At 33.3% G+C, this 18,048-nt stretch overlaps 1 protein-coding gene across 1 annotated transcript; it reads right to left on the reverse strand.

The window, feature by feature from the left end:
- Positions 1-6,899: 6,899 nt before the first annotated feature.
- Positions 6,900-9,108, reverse strand: LOC125674991 (uncharacterized). Its single transcript, XM_048912452.2, has 2 exons — positions 8,670-9,108; positions 6,900-7,582 (listed from the first exon to the last, which is right to left on the reverse strand). Exons 1-2 carry the CDS (start codon positions 8,724-8,726, stop codon positions 7,148-7,150), a joined length of 492 nt encoding a protein of 163 aa, XP_048768409.2. The 5' UTR covers positions 8,727-9,108; the 3' UTR covers positions 6,900-7,147.
- Positions 9,109-18,048: the final 8,940 nt, after the last annotated feature.

Here is an 18,048-nt window from a genome sequence, read left to right on the forward strand (position 1 = left end):
CGTGGGCGATCGACTTTAGGAAGAGGATAAGGACCCATCCACCACCTTCTGGAGGACCTAACCATCCCCGGATGTTCAAGAAGACCCGTCCCCGTTTCCAGGGGATCCGAGGGTCGACTAACATTGTCGCCTCGCCGCAACAAACGTAGTGTAGAAGGGCTCCTACTGAGCAGTCTACACTTTAAATCTTCACCATCATCATCATTATTTTATCAGTGTATGGTTCATTATAGCTAACATGAGACGTTTTCGTAAAATGTGATCTTACAAATGATATGATAATATGTTTATTCACCTATCAAAGACACTATGGGAGTGGGGGATGTACAGTTTAACCAGAAATTAAATTCCAGCAATATGAATAAGTAACAATCATTTAGATGCACTACTATTGTCAGAGTTTACATTTCTGCACTGCACACATCTATAAGTATATAGACAAAACTCAAATTGACCGAATGAAATAATAATGATATAATATATGCACATGTATATGGCCACACATATACGGTGGAGGTGGCGTATACCCCAAACATGGCTTGAACTTGTTGTTATCGACTTCATGCTATTATATGCAATGCCCCTCTCTCTCTCTCTCTCTCTCTCTCTCTCTCTCTCTCTCTCTCTCTCTCTCTCTCATGTTCAAATTATTGTAATTAAAATTGGACAATTTGATATTTGAATCAGTTTGAATATTTGATTTTGATTAGATTGATGTTTTATTTATATTGAAAGCCAAGCGGCTGTGGATAATAAGTGTTCACGTGTCTAGGCTAATGTTGTCTTAGCAGTTTCACGGATAGAGCGTGCGCTGATCAATATATGGGGTGTTAAAGTAAAGTAAAAGTAAAGTAAATTTTATTTAAAGTCGGCACTATATACATTCAACATATCAAACATTAGCTCTGTAGAGCTTTCTAACCGACTATCAAATCATGTATATCAAGGAGAAAGACACATAGCATGCATATACACATATATACAAACATATCACAGATTAACAAAAGAATACAAAATAACAGAAAACTTTCATGCAAAAATATACAGATACGAATGCATGAGACTAAGGGGAGGAATACTGCAAGCAAGAATATATGTATATAAAAATCATCATTAAATTTCAAGACAATTAGCTATGTTTGCTGTTTCAAGTAAAAGCTGGATAGTATAAGAATTTATGAAAATAATTTAAATATAATTGAAATCAAAGATGGTTGTAAATTAATCATATAAATATTTAAAATTTCATTGCTGATGGAATTTACTAAACAATAAATAATAAAAGTAAATAGAAAAGAAAGGTCTATTGAGCCATGCAACACACACATAAAACGCTGCATAGATAGAAAGAGCAGAAGCAACATATAAAGCTGTGTACACTGGACCTAAGATCTGCATGATTTACACTTACATGTGGGACCAGACCAAGTGGAAATAAAACTTTTAAATTGATTTAAGGTGGTAAGATGCCTAGCTTCATTTGGCAAAGAGTTCCAGATCTTGGGAGCACTGAACCTAAAAGATTGCAACCCATACCTGGTTGTCCTGACACTGGGCACAATGGCAGTGTTTGTGTATCTAAAACTGTAAGAGTGATCTTTAAATGCAATGATGTCATGAAGAAACAGAGGGCTGGATTTATTTATAATTTTATAAATTTCTATAGCCAGTGTGCGCATACGCCTTACTTTTAAGGTTGGAAAAAGAGATTTATGAAGCAATTCATCATATGTAGAAACATAATCATTATATATGAAACGAAGGGCCCTTGTTTGTAGTTTTTCCATTTTTTGGTATTCTTCTCAGAGCAGAAGTGCCAGGTAAGTGGGCAGTAGCTAAAATTTGATAAGATAAAAGAATAGTAAATTGTAAGTTTACTTAGTCGATTAAGATTATGTCCTATTTTTTTAAACACATTTAATTGCCTAGCTGCCTTCCTACAGATGTCAGTCATATGGGAGTTGAAATTTAATTGATAATCTATGGTCACCCCTAATAGTTTAACCTCCGATTCACTGCATAGAATAGTTTCTCCTAAATCAAAAGTTAATTCGATATCTTTGCTCTTCTTTTCTACTGAAATTGCCTGAAATTTGTCAGGGTTTGCCTTCATTTTGTTGCAATTGAACCAGTTTAAAAGGGATACACTATCATTTTCCAATGTGGTCTTTAATATATCTGCTTTTTCATGAGAGTAAGAAACAGTGTTATCATCAGCATAATTATAAATGGAAGAGTCAGAGACAAAGCCGAAAATATCATTTATAAAGACATTAAATAGTATTGGTCCAAGTATCGAGCCCTGAGATACGCCCTTGAAAACTGGTTGAAATGAACTAGAAAACTCCCCGATTTTCACATATTGATATCTTTCACTGAGATAACTTTTCATAAGACTTAAGGCTTCATTTCCAAGAGCGTAGTGTTTAAGTTTTAAGAGAAGCAAATCATGGGGGAGACAGTCGAAAGCCTCAGAGAGATCCATAAGAATTGGGGCTACATACTTATTCTCATCCAAGGCTCTCTTCCAGTCTTCCATGATCCTAAGTAAGGTGGACTTGACATCCATACCCAGTTCTAAAAGCAGCAAGGAATGGATGAAATATAGATTCAAAATATTCAGAAAGCTGTATATGGATGGCTCTTTCAAAGAGCTTTGAGATGGCTGGCAAAACACTGATCAGTCTATAATTTCCCTTGTCTAGACAGCTGTTTTTCTTATGAATAGGACAGACTTTGGCTTTCTTTAATGAATCGGGGAAAACTGAATTTTCTATTGCCTTATCTATAAGACTTGCTAAGGGTTTAGCTATAGATGACACGACTTAATAGCAAGGGTGATATATTATCTACCCCTGTAGCTTTCTTAATATTGATTTTGTTTACATGTTCAATGATAAAAGATTCATCTACCGGTTTAAAAGATGGTCGTTCAATTTGTCTAACACTAGAATGTTTTTCATCTATTTGCACATCGTTTGTTCCTATATCCTTTGCCACATTAACGAAATAGTTGTTAAAAATATCACATACAGCACCTTGATCGTTGACCAAACTGTCATTTTCACATATAATAGTATTTCTGATGGTATTATTGCCCTTATTTGTTAAAAACGGTTTGATTGTAGGCCAGAAATCTTTTGACTTTGGCCCCCTTCACATCTTTGTTGAAGCAAACAGGGAGTGATATGCACCAGATATACACATACCTGTGACCGTTTTTCACAGTCAGTAATGTTAAGTAATGGTTATCTTCTAGCATCCGAGTAATATTCACATTATCAAATAGATGGGCGGTCTTCTGTCACGAGTGCGCGGAGCGCACGAGTGAGAGAGGGACCACCCATCTCTTTGATAATGTGAATTTTACGAGGATGCTAGAAGATAACCGACTTGTCACATATTTCAAAAACTTCTCATTTTACATTTATTGAACCATACATTCAATACAATGGTAGATTGCCATAGATACACGTGTATATAAAATTTAATACACTTTACCCGTATAACAGCAAAACTAACTTAACGAAAATTGATTATCCCTGTCAGTATCAATCACATATTGGTGGCTTCATAAATAATTTTTCAGGAATTTAATTCTATACATGTATTTGTACAAATGTTTTAAGAAAACATGTATAACACAAATATTAAAGTAGGAAAAGGATTAGCAAACTCTTTATAAAATGAGAGAGAGCGAACTATTTAACATTACTGACTGGGGAAAACACACGGTCACAGGTATGTGTATATCTGTTACATAACAATTCCTGTCTGCTTCAACGCCCATCACCAATCGGCGCAGGCTTTACCCGTATAATAGCAACACTAACTTAAGTCATTATCCCTGGCAGTATCTATCACATGTTGGTGGCCGTATAACACGAATATTAAAGTGGGAAAAGGATTAAAGACTTGCATTAGCAAACTCTTTATAAAATAAGAGAGAGGGAGAACTATTTAACACCACTGACTGCAAAAACGGTCAGAGGTATGTGTATACATGTATTTGTTACAGAACACTTCTCGTCTGTTTCAACGCCCCAGACATCGATCCTTGCACGCTTCGCCCGTGAAACAGCAAACCTAACTTCACGAAAACTGAATTATCCCTGTCTTGTTTCTATTGTGTAACTCTGATGTTAGTACCGCCCATGCGATAACAAGGTGAGAGGAGCTCGTTTTATCACATATCCGATAACAAAACCCTATTGATGATAACCGGATACAATACCTGAACAACAATAGAAAATGACTGTATATATGTGACAAATAGTGTTCTCTCTCTCTATCCCCCCTCTACGATGAAACCTGTTAAGTGCAGACCTCCTCACATGATCTAGAAGAGAATACATGCATATGCTATTGTAAAGGCAAAGATGTGCAGGGTAAAAGTTTATTGGTTTTGAGAGAGAATATTAGTGATAATACGTCCCCACACCACTTGTCTTCACCAATCTAATATTTTGTATCTACATCTTTCACGCTCTGTAGGTCACGTTTATGGGGACGCAATTGTGAGGACAGAATTGTCTTCTCATAGTGCACTTTTTGTCATTACAATTTCTGTAAAATGCTTAAGACTTGTCCTCACTTAATGCGTTTTATCATCCCCCTCACTCAAATTTTATAAAGAGTTTACTGATGGAAGTCTTTCCTTCTCCTACTTTAATATTTGTGCTACACGTTTTTTTGTAAAAAAAAAAAATTAAAAAAAATAATAATAATAAAAATAAAATAAATATTTGTACGAATGTATCGAATTAAATTCCTGAAAAATAATTTATGAAACCACCAAGGTGTAATTTATACTGACAGGGATAACCAAATTTCGTGAAGTTTCACAGGTAGAGCGTATATGCATGCATATGTATACATACCCTTTTATTGATTGTATGGTTTAAATGTTAACATGAACAGTTTTTGTTTTTGACAGAAAATACATTACTTCTTCATGTGTTTTGCCGGTGCAAACATATATTAGATATTTCTTTTTTACAGACTATGATCTTTCCTCGATCGATCGAGACCGGGGCTGTTAGATTTAACATCCTTGAAATATAAAAAGGAGACGAATGAAAATCTGCGGTAGCGATTTTTGGGGTTCCGGATTCCTCCCTTGTGTAAATATAGAATAGAGAGTGTCAATTCGTGACGAGCCCCTGCAGTTTGGTTCAATATTTCCGATACCCGGATTTCTGTTACGCTTTTTAAATGATAAACCGATCACTGTAATAATGGGAAAGACGGAAACGGGAAATATCGCTACTTAGATTCTATGTCTTTTTCGACTTCTGTTTTAGCCTGGAACTTTGTTTCCATTGTAGGAACTTCAAGATTCCTTCTTATACCACTGCCAGATAATCCAACTATCCCCGGCTCCTTCGTTACATGTAGATTGCTTATCAGATACTGAAACTTTTGAATTTTGGTGCTGATATTCATACTAAAAATAAGGTTTTTTATTGTTTAATTCTTGATTTCTATATCACTTTGATGTGTTTAATGTTTACTTTGACTTGTAATATCATGTGTAAACGTGTATTACGACAAAATTGAATTCCTATTTCAGAACTTGTCCGCAAGCTGCTTATTGAATTATCCTCTCATCTTACGTATAAGTGTTCATTTCACGATCACCTCCAAACACCCAATCTGCAGAATTAGATAAAGCTTCCAAATCAACAGCTTGGGGCCAATAAGGCGCGATTATCGGCAATGGTTCCATGAAACCCATGCTAGAACTAACAGAGACATCCACGAGACCGTAAAATTAGCATAACGGGATGATTGTGTACTTCAGGTGTGAAGTCAATAAGGCATGGAACTCTTTGGCCTTCGAGATAACGCATGCGATTGTAGCACTTGGGACAGTAAATCTACTTCGGGATACGTCAGATATTTGAGATTTCAGTGTTCGAGATACTGTTTTTTAAAAAAAACCAAAAAAAAAAAAAAAAAAAAAACCAAAAAAAAAAAACCACAACAAAAAACAACTACATGAATACAGTAAAACTTGCCAGGACCGTTGACTCACTTCGGAATATTCGTGGTATTCGATATATCGGTGTTCGAGATAACGGTTTACCTGTATTTATCTTTTATATTTAAAACCTATCGTCTATCTATAGTACGCCTACGAACGCAATACAAGGATAAGACACAATTTTTGTTAGTTTAAAACATTGAAATTGATTGTAGGAAAGAGACGAAATTGGGCTGTTTTGTGAAAAAATGGTATAATTTGGCTGATGTGCGTTTTCAAGATTAAACCAAGAAGAAACATCTAGCAAGCAGTCAGTTCTATATGTAGGTTGAGCAAATTTACATGTTTGTCATTAATTTGATTCGTAATATCAACAGTTCATTCAGTATTCTTTTATTTTCCATTGAAGACAAGCGGAGACAAATTTTTGAAAGAGCAAGAGGATATAATGCAGAATGTAATACCATTATGGAAAAGAAATCGCTTAATGAAAGTGACATAGTTTATTTTATTATAAACTCCAACGAAGAGGAATACGATGTAAACAAAATGACCCTAATAATCCAAGAACACTTCATTCAAGTGGGAGAAAAAGACGATGTTAATTAGATGTACCTCTGGTATCTGCAGGTCTTTACTTTGTATTCCTTATAGGAGTTATGAGATTGATCACTGTTCGTTATATTCGCCTTTCATTTACGTTTCAAAGCTATGTACGTGTTGCATCAAGGCGAACACATATTGGTCAAATATGAGAGACAACGCATGGTGAGGATGTGTTTTTATATGTTTACAATACCCATTTTCACGAGAAAAATTAACTGAAAATAGGGTACAATGATGCACTGACTGTCAGGTGTTGCATGATTGCAGACGGCCCTAAGAAGATCAGACAAAGTACATAATTCAATACTAATGAGCATATTCATTTATTCAATACTGTAACAAATCGATAATTGAAATATAGAGCATTTTTTCACGAATTGCGATCAAAGGTTTGACTAAGTTTTGTCTGAAACATAAGTTTGTACGCAAATAAATTGATTTCTAAGTGTTTTCAAGCCGAATTCATGAAAACAAAATTTCTTGGTCCACTCCTTTTTCAAGCAGCAAATCGTATGAAGATATTGTTTCCCCTACAGGGAATCAGATATTACGAGATTAACCTCCACCTCCTCCAAAACCACCTGATCCAAAATTTCTTTTTCCTCCTTTCAGGATATCGGACGAACGGAATCCATTATCGTTTAATTTCAATATGAATGTTTTCTGTTTGTCGCCTTCCACAGGTTTGTACTGAAACTTACGTTCTCTTCTTCCTGGGTTCTTCGCGTTCCTTTCCTTTTCTAGCATTTCTCCTTCAGACTTCTCAACGTGAGACGGTCCATTAAGATTTGGACGACGAATTCTGTTTCTCCCCGCCTCGTCTCTGGGATCTGAATAATCCTGCGTATCGTCTTTTTCTCCCACTTGTCTAACAAGTAAGTGTTCTTGAATCATTGGCGTCACTTTGTTTTCACTGTCTTCCTCTTCGTTGTCCATGGCTACTTTAATAGCGTAAACTCTGCCCCCATTTTTCAGAAATTGTAACCATACCTTCAAACAATAATAAAGCAAATATGAATTGCTTATAAATACAACCAAGTTCCTCAGAAGAAACGTTATCCCTTCCTCACGAATTCAAATCCATGGTAAATGTAAGTGCATAGCCTGTATACAAGATTGAAAATCAGTTGAATGTAAAACTTATACGGTACCAATTTTGATGCACCAGATGCGCATTTCGACAAATAATGTCTCTTCAGTGATGCTCAACCGAAATGTTTGAAATCCGAAATAACTATGAAGTTTTAGAGCTAGTATAGGGAAAAACAATGTGCCAAAAAAAGTGGAGTCAAATTAGTCTAAGGATAAGAGCTATGCACGAGGAAGATATCCTTAATTTTGAAATGAATTTCTAAATTTTATAACAGCAATTAAATATACATCCGTATTTTCAAACTAGTAACAAAGTACTTAGCAACTGGGCTGTAGAGACCCTCGGGGACTAATAGTCCACCAGCAGAGGCCTCAACCCAGGGATCATAATGTAAAACTTATACGGTACCAATTTTGATGCACCAGATGCGCATTTTGACAAATAATGTCTCTCCAGTGATGAATTTTCAACGATAGAAAACGCACTAAAAAAAATCTACGAACTTGCATAAAACACCCCAATGTCTTCTGTTTATTCAATTGATTTTAATGATTTACACTAACTAAAATCATGTCACAGTATGCCTTTACATCGTGTTAAATGGCGTATTTCATACAATGAGTTTTGTACATGAAAGCTAACGATTGAGCGATGAGAGTAGCAGAGAAATATGAAACATCTTATTAGAAAAATGAATTTCATGAATGCCATCAGAATGGTAATATCTGGATATATTTTTTAAATTGTTATTTTGGTTCTTCGAAAAGATTTTGATAAGTTTTCAAACCAGATCTCCTTGACAAAAGTACATCGAAATATGCAATGGTGTTTTCTCCATGGTTAAGCTAGTATTGCATTATTTTGAAATTTACCTTTTTTTTCAGAATTGCAATATTTCCTGATCAATAAAATGTTAGGTAGAACATTCCTGATTAATAAAATCTTACGGGATACTAAGACATAAAAATTGAAACATGTACTTACTGGGTAGGCCACTGTATTCCCGAAGAGAGCTACAAGAAGACAAACTGACAAATTCATCTTTTCTCGATTATTATTGAAAGACCTTCTGCAGTTTTCTGTTCCTGGGACCTATTTATATAATATCTGTTCTGCAGGAATGTAAAGCTTAACAATGAAGAAGCAATATCAGGGCAACAATTGTGATAATTATTCCAAAAATAAACAGACTATGAAAGACGTGCAATCTGAAAAACATTTGTTTCAAGAGAATTCCACACTGGTATCTTCTCAATTTCAAATAAAGTGCCTCTCCATAGTTACTTCCAAAATATTTATGACATTACTTTCTTTGATTAAGGTAAGTTATTGAAAAGAGAACAAATGACGCTTAGCATATACATTTGGCCTTGTAAAATTAAGAAAAATAAAGCAGTTGAAACACGTTTACTTATCGTCATTTGGAGGTAACACCCTCTCTTTAAACATGCAAAGGAGGTGGAGTCAAAATTTCACAGAGTAAAATGAAAAACAAAAACCCAACTTAACTCGGATCACAATTTCTAAACAAAAAATTTCAAATTTTACTTTTAACATTATATTTGTCAATATATTGATATGTGCACATACTAGGAGAAGTGTGATACTTGTATCCTTGGCGATTGGGCACTTAAGTATTTTGTGTTGTATTTGTTGAAGTTATTTTATTCTTGACAATTCACTTTTGTTCACAATTAGTTCCTGACTTTTCCTGATTTATTGTATTTTGCTGTTTGAACTATCAGTTTGTATCATTACTTTCGTGCGTTACCGTTTAAATCCCACTCTAAAATTCCTTTAAGAAAAATTTCTAGAAAAAGTTCGTCAGAAAGTGACTATTTTCCGGCAGAGGGACATGCAAGTGTCCATATGAACTCCACTTCATACCTTTTTGGGGTGGAGCCAGACGCGATCAGGAAGCTTGCTGGAATGCATCAAATAAATCAATTAAGGTGTCATTTTCTGTAGATGACGATGATGTCAATTTTGATTGTGTATCAGACATTAAATTGTCAGGTGCTCAGTGTTCATCTTTGCAGTCCTGTGCAGGATTTTATATTCCATCCAGTAGTTGTTTATATGTTTTTGGTGGACTGCATTTGTCATTGTATTCCATGTCTCAAGAATTACTTATTATAAACTATTTGACAAGAAAGGTGTTGTCGAGATTGTTCAGCCACCTGGTGATATATCAGTTAGACAATTAAAGGGTGAAATTCCCTCAGGTAGGTGTGGCCATACACTTACACATTATATTGACTCAATTGTTGTTTTACATGGTGAGGTTTGTTTTCCAAATACAAATTCATGCACTTCAACCCCTTTTACTACTGTCACAAATGATGATTGATTTTACATATTTGGTTATGAACGTCTGTGTTGGAGTAAACTTTCTGTTAGGGGTTCAACACCTAGAGCATACCATACTGCATCCATTATGGACATCAGAGGTATGAAGTCCATTGTGTATTTGGGTGATGTTATGCAAACTGAAAATACACTCCACAAAATTTCATTTTTTGAAATACTGGTTCTCAGAATGGATTCTGAGAGGAATTTCCTAACAGAAACATTACAATTTGCAAATACACCTACTATTGGTGTTTCATATCATTCAGCAGCTGTCTTTGGGTCATACATTTTTGTTCTTGGAGGGGTTGATGAAGAAAATCTTCAAGGACAACACTCAGTGTCAGTTTTTGATTTTCAGTCATTTTCATGTGAAAAGATTACCTTGGATCCTTCTTTTAGATCAGCTGGACATTCAGCTATTGTGTTGTCTGATGATTGTTTAATGATATGCGGAGGCATGCAAATGCAATATTTTGTTTTTACGAGCAAACGAATGGTACCAAGTTCTTGTGACTTGAATGAAAATTGTCAAATAACGTATTTAAGTGAAACTTCACCAATAGCATGGGTACAATGTGAAAGCTCATGTAAACGCTGGCTACACCAGTATTGTGTTGGTGTATTGGATTCGGATCTTAGTAAAAAAAAATTCATTTGTAATACATGTAGACAGTCCCCCAGAGGTACTAAGAAAAGAAAATGAAATGTTTGAAAGTTGACATGTGATGTGTATTTGTATACATCATTAATTCAAGAGATACAATATTTCATATACATATTACATGAATTATTGTTGGTGTGATACAACTTTGTAATATAAGAGGAACAAATAAAGAATGCTGGAAATTCTCTGTCACACAAAAGTCCATCATGCATATAAAATATTTCCATTTTATTTTATATACATGTCCCAGAAAAGAAAAATCAGCGATTACATAATGTCACACAATGAATTGTGTATGATGATTTTGTACAATGAATTGATATATGTGAACTTCAGAATGAACAATTGTTGCATATTTTCTACATGAATGATATGAAATGTCATGACAGAGTGTCTGAATAGATTGATATTTCAATATTGATATACATATCTGAAATAAGAAAAAAATTCAATTGTTACGTGATGTCACAATATGAATTGTGTATGATAATTTTGCACAGTGAATTGATACAAATTGATACACATGAATTGATGCATATAAAACATTATATGAATTCTATGCTACATTGAAAAATGATTCCTATGTACAGGTACACAAAAATGCACTTTTGATATTAGTACAATAACCAAGTCCCCACTCATTCATGTGTTGTGTAGTACAACATTCATGAAGTCATTGATTTAAAAAAATGTACAGGTCATTGTACTTAGCATATGCAATTATGAATGAATTGAAGAAAATTATCGATCATACTCTAACAAATTATCTTCAAGAAATTCAATTTGATAAATTACCAACGGACATGAAAGTTTTGGTGCACTAGTATCCCCATAGTAATAGATAATGTATGTGTTACGACCGGGGATATGCATTGTATAACGTTTTCTGATTTGATTCAACACACTTTTATACAATTAAATACACTACGTGATACATGTGTACATTTCCAATTGTTTGTCATTTGTTTTTATGAAAATGTTCATTTTGTACAATTTAAAACATTTTTTTTTCGAAAAGGTATATTGTTATTTACAAATATATATTCTACTACGAAGAGCATAAAATCGTGTAGACCCAGGAATCCCCTTTTCTGTGTTATTTCAACACTTAGATAAAGATAATATGAACAATAAATATATATTTTGATTGATTTAAATGAATAGTATTTGTAAATAATCTTTGATTATGATATCTTTTATGGAAATTTTAAGAGCTGTTTCTCGTGCCTCGATGTTGTGCATCAGTATTAAGAGCCATTCTCTGTAACCACTTAAACATTTATATAAGGGGTCCGGCACGCACTGTCACCGATTTTTTTCAAATTTGGCACATCGACTTAATCTGGCATAAGTAATGTAAAACCATCATAATTTGGTTGCTATGCAACTCTGTTGCCATGGTAACACGTGCATGCCATTCAGGTCACAAAAGAGTCAATTTTTGCATGAAAAATGACATTTTTAATTCAACTATACTGGATTAACCTGTTTGAGTTCTTATTTAATCATTATCAAATGATACTATATAGCATTTTTATCATTTAGTTTGATATTTAGTTAAAGGTTTGAATAATTCTGTTATATTTTCATTCTGTCTGGAAAAGAGGGTTGTTTGATACATTCTGAAAAAGCTAATTTAGAGGCAAATTTGAATGATGGATAAAAATTCCCGCATTCAGCTTGAAATCTATAAATGCTTGTATAACATATATTAGATATAGTACTATCATATAACAATGAGACATGTTTGGGAATCTACCATCTAAGCTGTGTTTCCATGGAAACAAAATGATGCATTTCGTCATGATATAACAGTAGAGATGCATTTTTCAATGTAATTCAAAATACAATTTTCTATGTATTCAAAGTATATCATCTTAATAACCGATTGCTACTGATGTTAGATTTTAAATTTTAACAAGCGTAATATGAGAATTAATGTTGGTTGCCATGGAAACGAAAATTGCTATTTCTTTTCAAATTCGAAATCCATGCAAAATAAATAAATTTTTAGACCAAAAAAAAAAAATATGCTTTTATAGACAGATTCAACTAAAGTCAATGTTATAGTTGATAAAATATTAATACTGATAGATAAGTCATATTACATTGTTGCTATGGTAACAAAATATCACAAAACAGCAAACTTGATGTTCACATTCTTTTCAAGTAAATCTCATTTTGTTATACATCATGCATGTTCTTCAATCATAAACACTCTCAATTTGTAACAGATTATTAAATAAATGCATAGTTGTTGTTTTTTTCTTTCTTTTTTTTCTTCAAATGTACATGATTTCTATTTGTGTATTGTACATGTATCACAAATTGCAAATGTATATCTTAAGAATTCATCAAAATAACTACCGTATCTAGAAAATGCATATTTGAATATTTCAGTTATTTCAAACTATCATGTACATTTTTTCACCTTGCCAATCGAATTAAGTGTGACATTGAAATTGAATCATTGATCTTAAAAATTGTTCAAGTTAAATAAACTAAATAGGATACATAAAGATTGTAATTTATCATTGATTCATGAGGAATTACCCCCCCCCCCCCTCTCTCTCTCTCTCTGCAATTCAATATTAGCTCTGCTTACTATGTATGTGCAAGAAATGTTATGCCAGTACCATGTATGAAATCTATTAAACTAACATTTTTTAATACATGACTTGACAATTTACACAGTTACTTATGAGGAAGTATTTTGACCTTGACTCGTGACCTTGGCATTTGATTAAAAACAATTGAGGGCCTCTATTTTCTAGAGTTTGGACGTTCATCATTGTCACTCGTTTAACGTATCTTTTTAAACAAAGGTGTGTGAATTATATTTCAACATCATAAGAAGACCTTGCTTGTAACTGTAACATACCAATGATATTCATATTGAAGTCATTTAGTATGCTGGAAAAGTCAATATCTTTAATATCTGACATCGTTGGAACCCACGGGTTGATTCATTGATTATCATTTAACGTACCGTCGAAGAATTTTTCACTCATATGGAGACGTCACCATTGTCAGTGAGGGTTGCAAAATTTAGGCCTATGCTCGGCGCTTAATTACGGCCTTTGAGCAGTGGGTTCCGATGATGAATATTTCATAATCGTATCCTATTATAAATGGTATACCTTTATTTTAGAATCATATATTACAAAATAGACAAGATAAGCACACACAATCTTTTTCATTTTCTAATTTTGCGCATATATAGTCATCATGGCTAATCGTCTTCTCAATGGCATAGAGGCAACTGAAATATAATGTGATCTGCTGTCCTGATAGAAATTCTTTCCGGTTAAATGAACCACACCCTATCATATCCTTTGAGGCAACATAAGCATCGAACATACACTGATGCTTCTGACTTGGCCCCCACAATATGACACTTCCTACAAAATCAATAAACAATATTAATTTTAAGAGAAATACCAAGATGAATATACGCAACCATATCAAAATCTTATGTCCCATCTAAAATGTATTACTTGTTCTCCCCATGTCATCTGCATCTACTACAACATGTAGCTGTAATATATATTCCTTAAATTATATGTTTGAATGAAATCTTATTCAAACCATTTTCTTACGGTAGGTAATAACTTACTTAAATACATGTATTCTTATCTAGATTTTGTTTCATCTAAACTCTAAGGTGATTATATGACCTCAATTAATCAACACATGGGTTAATTATAATATTCAAAACAGTGAGAATTGTTTTGCGGTGTTTTATCACTTGAGGACTTATGCGACGTTTCTCAATAATATATATCAATTTTCATGAATGTGCACTCTGTCTCGTTTCTACAAAAAAAATCTTGGGGTACGTCCTATTACCATGTCTGTATTAGAGATAGCATACTGGTACTCAGTATTTTGATAGTTTCTAATATTGTTGCAATCAAAAGTTATGTATTACAGTAGGTTGTATATATAAGGACAGTACAAATATATTTTAGCAAAGAATGAATCAAATCCAGGACCCCTGCATTACAAGATAGGTTATCTAATCGCTAAGCTACCCAGGCCGGTAAAATTTGCATTTATTTCCGAAATCATACAATAGCTTTTTATATCAAGAAGATGGGAAAAAAAACCAGAGAAAATGTCAGAAATGTTGCTTGTATGTCCCTAATAAATACTTTTGTTTCGTTAGTGGCATGTGTAAAATGAAAACAAAATCAAGCTGAACAAAAAAGAAAAAAAAATAGAGTAAATTCCCTTGCATAACATGTATAGGCTAAGGTGTATCAGTATTGGTATTTCTACAATATTTCAATTCTGTTTAATTAATTGAATTTATTCATAAAATTGATAATTTTTTTAAAGTATCATCAAAAGTAAAGAATAATTAATACGTGGATGTCTAATAATACTGAATAGTGTCCCCACCTCAATTCACTTCTCAGTTGAGTATCTGTACATGTATAACCCCCCAACCCCCAACCCCCAAACTAATACAAGTAGAAAATATGTATAATAACGAAAGGTCATGCATTTTTTAAATGAATAAATATCTATGATTTTTTAAATGATTCTATTACTTCATTCTATTATAAAACAAAAAAATGATAACGATTTTGCATTTATTATCTCAATTTCATCCTAGTCATACGATCCCCTACATAATAAAGTGTGCTGCATTAGGCCTAAGTAAATCTAAGTACTGTAATGTGTGACGCCACAGTCTACATTTTGACGTCATATCAATACAAGTGAAGCAGTGGCGAGTTGAAGGGTGAATATTTAGCACGCACGCACATCATATGTGCCATGCTATTGGCAGATCTAGAGAAATCCATAATTGTACACAATGTCTATGAAAACATTTGACATCAAATGATTGTGATCAAGTTGATTAATTCTAGGCTTGTGAATGGATTTCAAAGTAAATAGAATAATTACCTGTATTACTAGAACGCTGGTACTCGGAGAGATGTCTCTCACACCTTCTCCTTTCGTGTGGGTGAGTAAAGAGAATATTTTGAATGCCACATGTCTTCGTCTAAACTTCTGTCAGCATGCAGTAAGACATTATCCCGCCATATTATATGTGTTTCTATGTAATTTTACTGCCTTATCACGTTGAAGAGTTTCAAAGGGGAATAACTCTTGGTTACAGAATGCATTTCCCCCCATAAATCATTCACTTCAAATTCTATGAAATAGGCAGATTCCCAAAAGTTTTAGTTTAGATTTATGAAGAACATAGATTAGTTGTTTTAAAAACTTGTGTCACTTTATTTGAGGTGGATGCGAATAAAAGTTATCAAGTCATAAAAACCATTGAATTTAAACACAATTTTACAGATTTGTTCAATTATAAAAATCACTTAGGATTGTCCATTATTCATTTTTTTTCTTAAATGACAAATATGGGATCTGTTTTATAATTTAATATGAAAATTAGAATTTTAAGACTATTCATAATGTTTTATATTCAACTTTTGTGCCAAAACTACCAAATTCTAGAAAATGGCCAAACTTGATAAAATTGTACCTGTTTCCATAGCAACCATGATCACTATCTAATTTTTAAATATATTTTCTTGAATATGTTATATAGATGTTTCATTCAGGTGAGTTTCGTGAAAATCGGTGACTATGCGTGCCGAATTTTTTTAAGTGGTTACAGAGAATGGCTCTTAAAAGTTTGGAATCATTTTGTATTTTAGCACTGTTCCTTAGATTGCTGATTTTCTTCCTTACTATTAAGGACGTGTACATTTATCAATGATTTTATTTGAAATTCCAATGCATTTCAATGAAAACAAGGGTATACATGTTTGATACACAATAATTTTACCCATGTATTGCAAATAATTTTGGTGATATGAAGTGGCAAAGTGGATATGCTCTGGGAGTATGTGTTGATGTAGCATCAATACATACTCTTAGACACCAATATCGTGTGAAGAAGTTTTCTCTATTCTTATACGAGAGAAATAGGTATGTAGAGGGTAATAAACCGCCGCGGTGAATCTAGAGCTAGAACATTTGCCCCGAATGCGGAAGGTTGGGTTTCGAATCCCGGCCGCAACAGACTCTAATAAGGAATACAAGGTTAAAAGTTGGATAAACACGGAGCCCTGTATATACCAGAGTTGGGATAAGGTACTTTGGAGGAGTAAGCATCCCCTGTCAATCGGGCACACCCGCCTTGAGACGTCTATCGTGATCAGGAAAACGGAATACAGTAAATCTCTGATATAGCGAATTTCTGCAGATACTCTATAAAAATTCGCTATAAGCATAATTCACTATACGTTATAGCGAATTCGTACATTCAAATATAACGAATTTGTTATAAAACTGATTTGTTCAACATGTATGTTAGTTGTATAAGAAAGCAGCAATCGATATACTTGTGTTGTATTGACTTTAAGAGAAATTTAGCCTATAAATTTTCAAGAACTATTTTAATACAAGAGATATACACACTGATTTATATAAGATAATTTATCTTGATGCATTATTAAGTAACGAAAGCGCATGTCGAAAGAAAAATTAAGTGCAATAAGGAGTGTACGATAAAATACATAAAATCAAACTTCAAATTTAACTAACAAGAATAGTAAACAATACCGACAATATATTTGCTAAACGTATATGTAAGTATTGTTTTGCGTTAACAATCTCTTTTGAAAAAATACAAACAGAAATTTCGTAATAAGTGTGGATCCTTTATGGTAATGAAAAGCGATTGTTAAAAATCGTAACGATTTTAAAATGAAAAAAAAATCGTTATAAAAGGTGATTTTTATGTTCGTTTTTTAATTCAAGGGAAATAGGAATTTGCTTCGTTATATCCGTAAATTCGTTATATCTGTGTTCGTTATAGACGCGGATTTTTATATGGAATATGCAAAAAAAATTAAAAATTTGCGAAATGAATAGCAAAAATAATTGCATGAAATAAGATATCGATAGTTGCATAATCTGATGTCATTAACGACAAATTAATTTCTGCTCTTGTTTTATCACCTCTACCCACTTAAAATGTTTTGTTAATAAACACATCACTCATATGTATATTGCAGATGTTTGATTGAAAGGATTTTATGCATATGGTGATGGAAATTGTTTAATCTCTCGTTGAGCCTGACAGCAGAACCAACACTATTCTTTACCGTTATAATTATTCTGTACAGCCTTTTACCTACCATGATATTGTTGAAAACATTTTTCTAGAATTTGTCACTCATATTGAGACATTGCGAGTTGTATATGAATATCACAAAATACCTATGCATAGCGTTCAGGGCGGTAGCAGAAACCGTTCTCAAATGTCCCATCGCCTGCTGAGAAACGGAACATAACGTCACTTCAAAATCC

Source organism: Ostrea edulis, chromosome 3 (genome assembly GCF_947568905.1).
Source record: "Ostrea edulis chromosome 3, xbOstEdul1.1, whole genome shotgun sequence".
NCBI lineage: Eukaryota > Metazoa > Mollusca > Bivalvia > Ostreida > Ostreidae > Ostrea > Ostrea edulis.